General features: G+C 42.3%; 1 protein-coding gene across 1 annotated transcript; it reads right to left on the bottom strand.

Annotated features, from left to right (window-relative positions):
• Nucleotides 1-572: 572 nt before the first annotated feature.
• LOC128847935 (olfactory receptor 2T1-like) lies at nt 573-6,977 on the bottom strand. The gene is made up of 2 exons (XM_054047663.1): nt 6,972-6,977; nt 573-1,538 (listed from the first exon to the last, which is right to left on the bottom strand). The coding sequence occupies exons 1-2, from the start codon at nt 6,975-6,977 to the stop codon at nt 573-575; spliced, it is 972 nt and encodes a 323-aa protein (XP_053903638.1).
• Nucleotides 6,978-12,476: the final 5,499 nt, after the last annotated feature.

Below are 12,476 nucleotides of genomic sequence, written 5' to 3'. Positions count from 1 at the left end.
CTAAGGGCATATCTCAGCAGTCAATACGATTTTGGCTCCTAAGGGCCCATGTCCTTAAGAGCCAAAATCCTATTACACAGTTGATAGAATTTAGGCTCCTAAATCAATTTGGCCCAAATTTAAAAAGGCATTCAAGATTTGTAGTCTCAATCTCATTTTCAAAGAACTCTCCCTTTTTAAAATGGAATTTCAGCTCCTCCATCAGGTAAGGGTTGCAATGCTGAGTGCAGCAATGCCCAAACACCTTTAAAAATCTGGGGCTTAGGGAATTCAGGTGCCTTCAGGATTAGGCAGCAGCTGAGAGGTGGTTTTGTGAATTCAATTGTGCCTGAATGTCGGACTCAGGCAGCTAACGGCCAATTAGGTGCCCCTTGTGATTCTAGCCACATGTGCAAAAATGTCAAAAGTTCCTAAGAAGCTTAAAAGCCTAAGATACATTGATTTTCAGTGGAACTTGGGCACTTAAGGAATTTTGAAAAATTTACCCTACAACTAAATCTTTTAGGAAACCCAGTCTGTGGCCAAGTAGGAAGTGATCAAACCTAGGACACAACAGTCATTGACATTTCATATCAAAGTTTCTGACAGACTCTGCATTTCCCAACCAATTTTCTTAGGGATCCTAAAACGTCCCTGTTTCTTAGGCTGTAGATGAGGGGATTCAGCACTGGGGTGACAATGGTGTAAAACATAGACACCATCTTGTCTTGCTGCAATGAGTGGTAGGAAGTCGGTCTCATGTACATGAAGATGGCTGCTCCGTAGAATAACCCCACCACTGTCAAATGTGAGGAACAAGTGGCTAATGCCTTCTGCTTTCCTTTGACTGAGCTCATCCTCAGGACCGAAGAGAGGATGCACGTATAAGAAGACAGTATGATCAAGGAAGGGATGAGGAGCAGTACAATGCCGGACACAAAGAGGACCATCTCATAAGTGGAGGTGTCAGAGCAGGACAATTTCAGCAGGGCTGGGATCTCACAGAAGAAGTGGTTGATCTCTTTTGAGCTGCAGTAGGGCAGTTGCAGAATAAAAACTGTGTGAATCAAGGCATCTAAAGATGCTCCAAACCAGACGCCAGCTGCCATGCTTAAACAGGTTCTCTTCTTCATGCGGATATGGTATTGCAAGGGATTGCATATCGCCACATACCTGTCATAAGACATGACTGCCAGAAGGAGACACACCGCTCCTCCCATGGTCATCGTGAGAAATATCTGGGTCCCACATCCAACTATCGAAATGGGGTTCCCTGGGATCAGGAAGTCCATTGCCATTTTGGGGACAACGATCAGGATCTGACAGATATCCATGAAGGCCAACTGACTGAGAAAAAAATACATGGGGCTGTGAAGGCTGGAATCCGTTTGGATTAGAAATATGAGGAGACCATTCCCTGACAAGGCAGTAATGAAGGCAAGTAAAATCATGGCCACGAGGAAAGTGTGTGTCTCCGTTTGGTTAAAGAGCCCCAGCAGGATAAATTCTGTTGGAAATGTTGTGTTATTCCTCTCCGCTTCCTCTTCATTTGATTTGGCCTGAAGGCACAAGAAGAGAGATTAGAACAAAAAGTGTGTGGAATATGCACATGTGTGTAGGGGTAACACTGACAGAGTCTGATACACTGGTCAGCTTCTCTCTTTGGTGGAAGAAATGCCAAATATCTTGGTTAACATGAAAATTCTCTCACTTCCCAGGAAGTTGCATTTTTTTAGGGTATGTCTACACTACAGGCAGACGTAGCTGTGCTGGCATTGTCTCGTAGTGTTGATGCAGTCTACACTTACAAAAGGAGATTTTCCGATGGTGTAGGAAACCACCTCGCTGATCGATAGTAGCGGGGTGACAGAAGTATTCTTCCATCAGGCTAGCTGTGTCAGTGCTATGGGTGAGGTTGGCATAGTTATATCGCTCAGGGTTGGGGACTTTTCACATTCCTAAGATCCGTAGCCATGTCAACCTAACTTTTAAGTGTAGACCAGGCCTGAGGCTAAAGTTTCTTTGGTTTTTAAATAACATGTAATTTTGGAAATCTCAGCATTAGGGTATTTAGCTTCAGGTCTTTTCTATAGTTAGATCTGCCGTGGATGAACTAAAAGTGTGATTTTACAATCATCTAGATAAAGTGATGTAAATCTCAGTGTGGACAATTTTAATCTGATTTAAAACAATTTTATGTCAATTTAACTTTAGTCCGCAAGGTATCAACTATAACTAAAGCAATATAAGCTTGGTTTAAATCGAACAAAGAGTCTCCAGACTGTAGGCTGTTGGGAATATATTTTTTTCTGCTATAAAAAATTGATGATAATGATTGTTTTCCCGCTTTTCTTGAAAATTTTAATTGAAATTTCTCTGGGTACAGCATACTTTAAATGAAAATGGGAATTTTCCTTCAGTCAAAAAGCCATCTTCCACTGGGGAAAAAAAAAATGTTTCAACAGATCATTTCTGACCAGCTGCGGTACACATGGCATTTTTGTCCCAGTTCAACCAAACCACCTTTTCAAGCAAGTTCAAGTTAAAACAGTGCAATTTATAAATAAGGCCAGAGGCACTTTTGAGCCTGACTTTCCCATGTTATAAGCATCTATACATCCAACTGAAATCACTGGGAAATACCAGTGCTCAAAAACTCTGAGAACCAGCCCCAAAGGAAAGATTTTCTAAAGTGACCAATGACTGCAGCCCAACCGGAGTCACATTAGATAATAATGAGAATAATTACAAGTTATTTTTTTATTTATTTATAATCGCACCTAGACAACCAACTAAAATCATGGTCCTTTTGTGCTAGGCAATGCACATACAGGATACGTCTGGGCAGCCTGTGGCAGCGAGCCTCCTAGCCCAGGCTGACAGACTTAGGCCTGCGGGGCTCATGTTACCATGCTAAAAATAGCTATGAAGACATTGCAGCTGGGGCTGGGGCTGGCTTGAGGTCTAGGGTGACCAGATGTCCCAATTTTATAGGGACAGTCCCGATTTTTGGGTCTTTTTCTTATATAGGCTCCTATTACCCCCCACCCCCCGTCCCGATTTTTCACATTTGCTGTCTGGTCACCCTATATGAGGTCGGAAGCCTGAGTGGGGGGCTGGGCTTCCTTGTCTGAGTTCCAGCCTAAACCGCAACTTCAAAGCACCATCTACACAGCTATTCTGAGAGCACAATCCCCAGCAGCCCGCGTCTGTTGATCCGGGCTGGGAGGCTTCCTGCCACAGACTGTGTAGACATGCCCAAGAAACAGTCCTTGCCCCGAACATCTTACAATTCCTTTTATAAATCAATTCTAAAAACAGAAAATCTTGCTCCTGGATCATAGTCATTGCTGGGAATTTTCCTTGACAAAATATATATTTAAGGTGCAAACACAGGGAAAATATTCTCACCATGAACATTTCCAGTTGATGAGCAAACTGCCAAGATTTTCAAAACTGACAGTGACGTTAGTAGAATGGATTGAAAAATGTGGGTTTTTTTCTGTAGCAAATTTTGGCCAAAATGGAAAACAAATCATCTAAATTTTCCACAAATAATTTTGATTTTTCTTTGAAAATATGAATACAGAAAATTTTCAGTGGAAAAGAGAAATATTTGACTTGAAAACTGTTGTTATCTGAAATATTTTGCTTTGTTTGTAATATTTGGTTTTGAAGTATTTAATTTTTTGACAAGAAATCAAAACTTTTTTCACTAAAAATTTGTTTAGTCAAAAACCCAATTGTCCGTCAAAAACAGTTTTGACAGAATTTTTTCCACCAGCTTAAATTTTTAGTGTCTCAATTTAGAAGGGCTCAAATTGCGACACTTTAAAAGCACCTGAACTTTGGAGAGTTGGGTGCTCAGCAGATACAAAAAATCCAGGCACATCATGGACACCCAAAAATTGATGCACTTATAATCAGAGGTAATATTTGCAAATGTGAGGCTTGGTCCATTAAATAAAGAAAACAAATAAATAAACAATAAAATATAAGGCTGGAGCAGGACAAAAACATGAAAATTTATGTGAAAATATTTTAATTTTACCATTTTTGCAAAAAAAATTTCACTACATATTGAAAACATTATCAGATGTGTTGTTAAAAGCCAGTATCATGTCAACAAAATGTTTTGATAAATAGTTGTACAATGTTTTTGATAAAGATGTCAATAAATATTTCAATTAAAATGCCACAGAATTTTTAGCAAAAAAGAGAAAAAAATAATTTTTATATGGTTATTTTAACCACCTCCTCTTACCTCAAAAATATTTCCACTCAGAATAATTCTACTAGCAGTATATAAAACAGAAACTCCTCTTAGCACCCCAGGAAAAGTGCTTCCATTTACAACAAGAAAAGAAAGTGCAGCCATAAAAATTAAAACATGAACTGCCTAAATCACAAAGAAATTTTCTCTTCCTACTGGAGAAATTATGGCAGGCTCACTGGCTTGTATCATGCTAGGAAATGTCCCTGCTGGGTTAACTAACAAAGCAGCAAAAGCTTTCTGCCAAGCAAACCACTTATTTAACTCATGTCATGCCTGATAAAACCCTGCAGTAGAGAGAGCTGGGTGATTTTTTTATTAAATGTCTTCACTGAGAAATGCATTTTGGAAGGTCTGAAATTTCAACTGGACAAAAATATGAAAGCATGAAAACATTTTGTTGTGACCATTTTGAAACATTTCATTCTGACTGGTTCATTTTGAAATCTCTCATTGAGAAAAATTTAAAACATTTTGTTTAGACTTTTTGATTCAAAATGGTGTTCTGATTGAAATTTGGAAGTTTAAAAAGAAATACCAAAAAGGTGTGAAAACACCCCAAATGCCTGAATGAAAATGAAAAATTTGGGCACAAAATTCTTTTCTCTTCAAGATCTATGATTTGACACCCCCCCCCCCCAAAAAAAAATTGAAAAACATATTTAGGTTTGCATTGAATTGGATTTTTTTTTAAATGTTTTGGTTAAGCTCAAATAGCCATTATTTACTCAGCACTAGCAGGAGTACAGAAAGAATGACATGGAAATGTTCTTCCCATCAATTCCACAGGCAACAGTGCCCACAGGCAACAGAGCATAAAACCACCCAAGACTATCTGAAGTTCAGCAACAAATACTTCCCAGGATTCAACCATACACAAACTGCCAGCACAGCAAATGAGGAAATTTTATTATTATTTATTATTGTAGAAACATGTAAGAAAATGTGATCCTTTGGCCTGAAGAGTTTGTGACTGGGGTATAGGTCAGAGTGGAGTTCGGCCCATAATATTTTGCAAATCTATCACACTTTCTATCCACAAAAGTCAAAGTCATTTAAAAACATGCTTTAATATACCCAACAGGCCCACTGTGAGGTAGTTAACTAAATGTAGTTTTCTGTATTGTGGCCTCAACCCTGAAAAGCCCCAGGCACATGAATAATTTTATGGATGACAGTAGACTCGCTTAGTTCAATGGGACAACTCCCAGTGTGCAGAATTAAGGATAAATGTAAATCTTTGCAAGATCAGAGACTTGGCCAGTCCCTCCTTTGAAGAGCAGATATCCCAGACTGGGTGTTAGACACCATATTGTACAGTACATTAAAAAAACACCCAAAACAAAACAGTGTGATCCTTCAACTGCACAAGGTTTCAGAAGCACAAGAAATGAAAATGTATGATATGATATTATAAAAATTAATCTCTATGTATTTGGGATTTTTAATGGCACTAAAATTCCCTTGAATAAAATCCTGGTCCTGTTGATGTCAATTGAGGGATTTGTCAGTGACTTCAATAGACCAAGGTGTCACACTCACACCTTATATGTAAACATCATATACTATGACAATGACTACTTCCACCAATAGCAATAATTGTATTCATTAACTTTACTTAGAAGACAAGGCTGCTAGTATGAGGCACTCTGCTCCCTCCATGGTCAGCATGAGAAATATCTGGGTCCACATCCACACAGTGAAATAATGTTCCCCAGAGACTGGAAGCCTATTGCCATTTTAGGGACAATGACCAGGCTTTGACAGATACCCGTGAAGGGCAATTGACTGAGGAAAAAGTACATGGGGGTGTGAGGCCAGGAGTTCACTTGGATTAGAAACATGAGGAGAGAGTTTTTGGACAAGACAGTAATGAAGCAATGCTCAACTCATGTGGAATGCCATTCCGGCACTTTTGGGGATCTGGAACGGCATACCATGTGCCCCTCCTTAAACACAGCCAGATACTAATAGCACAGACTGACTATAAGAAGCAGAATTGTAAGGCATATAAATTCCACTGGGTTCCCTTCATCAGGACCAGATTTAAAATGAATGAGAAATTAAAATGTATTATATGCTATCATAAAAAGTAGTATATATGTATTTAATATCTTTTAAGACCCTATATGTAATCAGTTGCTCCTCCAATTAATGATAATTATAATGATTAATTTATTCTATGTAGCATTTCTAATTTTAGAACATCAGAACGGCCGTACTGGGTCAGATCAAAGGTCCAGGATAGCCCAGTATCCTGTCTACCAACAGTGGCCAATACCAGGTGCCCCAGAGGGAGTGAACCTAACAGGTAACGATCAAATGATCTCTCTTCCGCCAGCCATCTCCACCCTCTGACCAACAGAGGCTAGGGACACCATTCCTTACCCAGCCTGGCTAATTGCCATTAATGGACTTAACCACCATGAATTTATCCAGTTCTCTTTTTAATGATATAATTAAAAATATTGAATGTTCAAAAACATAACGGGTTTATCTCTGATGTTCTGTGTATGCTACATCATCATAATCATCATGAAAATAATAACTTGAAAATGTCTTTTGTTAAAAAAAAATTGTATACTTGCGCTTCTGCTAGTTTCATGTGAGAAATTTTCTGTACAATAATGGTGCTCTTCAAAAGAACAAAACAACTGCCAAAGCCTTGAAAGTTTGAACACATATAGCCTAGAAACATAAGAAGACAGTGACTGCTTACCTCCATCTATCCCATCTTGTTGTGTGAGTAATCTAGAAAGGAGAGAATGTTCACCTCTTTTGGAAAAATGCTGCTATTTATTTTAAAGCAAACGGTTGTTGTATTGTCCTGCATTGTATTACATTTTTAGAATGTATTTGCCTCCCCATAATTCCGGCATATGGTCATTCATAACCAACACACATTTATGAACTGAAAATGGTTGCAACAAGTAAATAAATAAGCAATCTACATAAATCTCTTCTTTGTTACCTTTATATTTACTGTTGGAGAAATGTGAAAATACTGTCTTATAATAGGCACATGTAATGAGCGCTCCAATTAACGTGGCATTCTTTTAGCATAGGGCAATAATATTATTCTAAGGGAGAAAATTAGTTAAAAATCTTTAAGACATGTATTCCATTTATACTGAAAAAATAAATAATACCATAAATATTCATGCCTGCTCTCACAAAAAAAAACCTTAATGATTTTTTAAAAATAGGTTAGAATTGTCAATGAATTGTCAATTTCAAAATGTCAAATTGAAATCCCGTCTGTAAGAACTGCAGTCTGTAATCGGTAACCAAAAATATTGCATGACACACTTTAAATCTGACTCTCTAACCTTACTGAAGAAAAAGGAACAATAACTGGTGGAAGAAAATACAATATTTAAATAGTTTGAGTTAAGGCTGGGACCATTACATCACCCCAGTAGCTCAAAATTAACAATCTAAGGGGAAATATGTATCTAAACTTTACCAGGCTTTGGGGAATACTCTACCAAGTCTTTAATTAAGTTGCAGTTACAGCAGGAAATGTAGCCCTGAGCTGTTCCCCCTCCCCCAATGCACATGCTTTGAAACACTGCAAGTTTCTGCTTGTGGTCCTTTGCATTTTTCTGCCATGAGATCAGACTGGGTTCAGAGAACCAAAAGTGGGGAGTGGAATTGGTCCTCCTTTTCAGAGTCAGTAGAGGGGTCTGCTCTCACCCAACCACACATAGACATGTCCAATTCACAGATCTCTGGAGATTCACATGGATCTTGGGAGATGGGTGGAATTCAGGAGCATCCATGCACAGGCCTGCAGCGAGGTGATGTTAATGCTTGTTTAACAATACTCACATGACTAGTCCCATTGAAGTAAATGTTACTTGGCATTTACTTCATAAATAGAGTAGTTGAAGAGTAAAAACCCCAGGAACTAAATTCAACTCTGATCAAAGCAGGCACAGTTCCACTGACTTCAGTTGGTTCCCTGTTCTATTGTCAGTTGTTGCTAACTGGAAGATCTCCAGGGAACTCTCCGGTCCCCCATCCCCTCCCTGCATTTCTTTCATGGAGCTGGATGTCTGGGCTTGATGTGGGTCTGTCTTCTCCATGGAGTGCTGCTTTGGGAAGACTGGTTGCTCTAGGGTTTCGGTGCCCAACCACAACCTCAGGCACAGGATTGCCCTACTCTAGCCTATCTATTTCATTGCCACCAAGTTAGAAAAAAAATAAAATAAACTGCTTGTTGGATCCCCTTGCTTTGCAGGCTGAACCCTTTGCATGCCTGTTGCCCCTCAGGCAGAAAAGAAAAGAAAAGAAAAGAAAAGAAAAGAAAAGAAAAGAAAAGAAAACCCTCCCTGACTTTGCAGTCTGCGAAAAGGAAAAATGTGTCCTTTTAAAATCCTGAGGTCTGTGCCTCTGGTTCAAAATGATTCCACTGCTCTGCCACCATGTTACGGCTAATTCCCCACTCTGGCACTTCGAGTGCAGAAGGAGGAGGCCCACAAGGATTCTAAAAATTAAGACTGGCGATTCCAGTATACATGTATGTATACGTGATGGCAACTTTAGGGAAAAACTTACTCAGGTGAGTAACTTTAGACATAAATTTGTCCCGCTGAATTTATACGCATGCTCAGAAATGTTAGGATCATTGGGACCATAACTTCATCTTGATACTTCTTTTGTATTTGGGTTGCAATATGATCAGAGTTCCAGCACATGTTGTGTGTTTCCCTCACTCATCTAATCCAAGATGAAGCTGTGGCCGGGCTTAAGCAAAACCTCATTTTTCAATGGAAAAAAAGGTGAGTTGACAAGCTCTAGTTATAGTTTGATGCTCCGACTTTGCTTGATGCAAGGTGTCAATGAAAAGCTGTGTTGGAGTTCCAAGTTAATACTTATGGCCATGCTGCAGCTACTTTTCAGCAGTCCTGCTGTACAAAATGGCTATAAACTCAGTGGATCTGGCCACAGAATCGTCCCCTGCAAAGGAAACCCTCTCATAGTTCTGAGACACTCAAGCACAATCTTCAGCTCTTTTTCTCCCCCTACTGGCATGGGCAGCATGGCTGGGCAAAAAGGGGATGATCTCTACAACGCAGAAGTCTTTGAATGCCCCTGTGAGTCATTGCCAGCTGGGATAAGGAATAGCAGGTGTGATCCTCCTCTAGTTCACTCCATCACTGGCCTGGCAGAGAGAGGTCCCCCAGATGAGGGAGACAAAAAGCCACTTCTCCTAATCCCCTTCCAAGCTAAACTCAGGGCTTATCTACACTAATGCAGCTGTGTTGCTGCAGTGCTTCAGTGAAGATGCTACCTACGCTGATGAATAGGGTTCTTCCATTGGAGTAGGTAATCCACATCTAGGTCAACGGGAGAATTCTTCAATTGACCTAGAGTTGTCTACACTGGGGGTTAGGTTGGTTTAACTGCATCACTCAGGGATGTGGATTTTTCACACCCCTGAGCGAAGTAGTTATACTGACCCAATTTCCTAGTGCAGACCAGGCCTCAGACTCAGCCCAAGATCCAGCCTTTCAATAGATGGGGGCCTGCGTTACATGGTTGGGAACTGTGCGTTAAGAACAGCCCAAGGGAAGAGGGCAAGGGGGCGCCTAGATAGCTGGTAATAAATTTCAGCTGGCTTAATTAGATCAAGTGTACTCCAGTTCTTTAATGTCATGAATGGCATCTGATCAGTGTCATGCAAGTTGTCAGTTGAATGAGGGAAAAATTTAGACCTCAGTGTGTGGGGAAAAGGGGAGAACATCCTAAGAAGAACAATAGGCTATACGTATTTCAGAGGTGAGTCAGAAACAGGAGCATAGAAAGCAATTAGTACGGAGAATGGAGAGCCAGACTTTTTAAAGAAGGTTAAATGAAATTATTTGATAAGTATAGAGAGAGAGGAAGAAAGTTCAGTAATATGTAAACATTTGCACTGTAGCCTAGTGGACAGACATCATGACTCACAAGAGCTAGATTCTATTCCCGGCTCCCTCACCTCACATCCCAGTAACTCAGTGTCCCCATCTGTAACATGTGGTTAATAATACTTACCGGCTTTGAGATATATGTATGAAAACCACTTCATTAGAGCTAGGTATTAACAATTATTAATTAATGTAATTAGATTTATAAAATGTGGCTGTCCCACATTCTTTGAGCATATCTGTATTGAATTTTCTTGATTTTTCTCTATACTTACCATATATATGTATATATATAAACTCGACTGATATTAAATGCTCTAAAACTTTGTTAATGTGCTCAGTGATACCTAGTAGCCTTCCAAAATGTGTTAAAACAAAAACGGATTAAGCTACAGTGAACTAATGCTACTTTACTTCTGAATGAGAGTATCCACACCATTGTTTAATGCATATTAATGGGCTTTAACATCATACCTGCAGTAACTTTGTCTTAACTTCCCAGTGTGGCTAGGCCGGAGATAATGTTAATGCATTGGGAAAGCAGCCAAAAGAGTCTGAGGTCACAGCACACCAGAGCACAGCAGTCTGCTGCTGGTTTAGGCAGTTTCTGCACCACCCCTCTGGGCTTCACCTAAAGTAACAATCTAGGGCCGGATTGTTTCATTGTCTCATTATGCTCTCCCCCCCTTCTGTCTGTATCAAGCTTTTCTTATAATTAGATTGTAAGCTCTGCGGGGGAGTGTAATGATCCTCATTGAGAGTCAGGGCCGGCTCTAGGATTTTTGCCGCCCAAAGCCAGAACAATTTTGGCCGCCCCCCCACCCCTTCTTTAATTACCCCACCCCCGGCCCCGCCTCAACTCCGCCCCTTCCCCAAATCCCCAGCCCTGCCTCCTCCCCCCAGGCTCTCAAGCCTAGGAGGGAGGCAGGGAGGGAGAGGGAGAAGCGGTGCCCGCACCGCGGCCACTCGGAGTCTCCCCCGCTCCCAGGTTTGAGAGCCTGGGACGGAGGGGGAGCAGCGGTGTGCAAAACGGCCACTCGGGATCTCCCCCTCCCTCCCAGGTTTGAGAGCCTGGGAGGGAGGGGGAGACTCTGAGTGGCCGCGGCGCGGGAGCCGCTTCTCCCCCTCCCTCCCAGGCTCTCAAGTCTGGGAGGGAGGGGGAGCAGCGGCGCGCGAAACGGCCGCTCGGGATCTCCCCCTCCCTCCCAGGTTTGAGAGCCTGGGATGGAGGGGGAGCAGCGGTGTGCGAAACGGCCGCTCGGGATCTCCCCCTCCCTCCCAGGTTTGAGAGCCTGGGAGGGAGGGGGAGACCCCCGAGCCGCCGCTGCGCGCGAAACAGCTGATTCGCGCGCCGCTGCTCCCCCTCCCTCCCAGGTTTGAGAGCCTGGGAGGGAGGGCGAGTAGCGGTGCACAAATCAGCTGTTTCGCGCGCCGTGGCAGCAGCAGCGCAGGTGAGCTAGGGCGGCCGGGGCACATTTTTAGGGGCAGCATTCTGGCGCCGGCCATGCCGCCCCTAAAAATGTGCCGCCCCAAGCACCAGCTTGTTTTGCTGGTGCCTAGAGCCGGCCCTGTTCAGAGTATGGTTGGGGAGCGTGGCCTACGGGTCATAGTCGCAACCCCGACTGCCAAGGGGGTTGTGGGGAGGGGATCCTGGTCTAGTCAACTCTGACCTAGGGCCGTTTGGGATACCAGTAGCCTGGCAACTAAGCCTGCTTAAGGCTGTCCTCTCTGGGCCTCTTCCTCTCATTCCCATCCCTCTGGGGTCAGTTTAGTTCAAGGCCTTCCCCTGGTGGGGAAACCCAAACCACAATAAATAAAGGGAGTTACCAAAGTCCAAGGTCCACAGGATACTTCCCTTTCTGGTTGTCTCTGGGGCAGGTCCTCCCTATTCTCTGGAGGGTGATGGGGGCATGCTTTGGGCACCTGTGTCAGAGTCTTAGGCTTCCCTCTGCTCTGCGCTGCTAGAGATGTGGGCTCATCTCCAGCTCTGCCACCCAAATAAGCTAATTCCCTGCCTTTTAATGCCTCCAGCAGATGGAGCATTTGCTGCAGGTGTGACAAGTCGGGGCTGGCTGAGCCCAAAATAATCCCTTAGCTCCTTGTTGCCCAGTGTGTGGTTTGTACACCCCATCATAGGCAGGCACTCTCTTTTTTGTTCTGTGTTTTTGGAGGGACACTCACAGCGGGACACCGAGGCGCTACCACCAGCACAGCCTCAACAATAATGATGCTCAATGATTAGCAGCGCAATTTTTAATTCCGCAGTCAGAATCCCCATATGTTTGTACCTTCACCAAACACTCATAAATCCA

The sequence above is a fragment of the Malaclemys terrapin genome, chromosome 13, assembly GCF_027887155.1.
Source record: "Malaclemys terrapin pileata isolate rMalTer1 chromosome 13, rMalTer1.hap1, whole genome shotgun sequence".
Taxonomy (NCBI): domain Eukaryota; kingdom Metazoa; phylum Chordata; order Testudines; family Emydidae; genus Malaclemys; species Malaclemys terrapin.
This window is presented reverse-complemented; position numbering and strand designations above follow the sequence as displayed.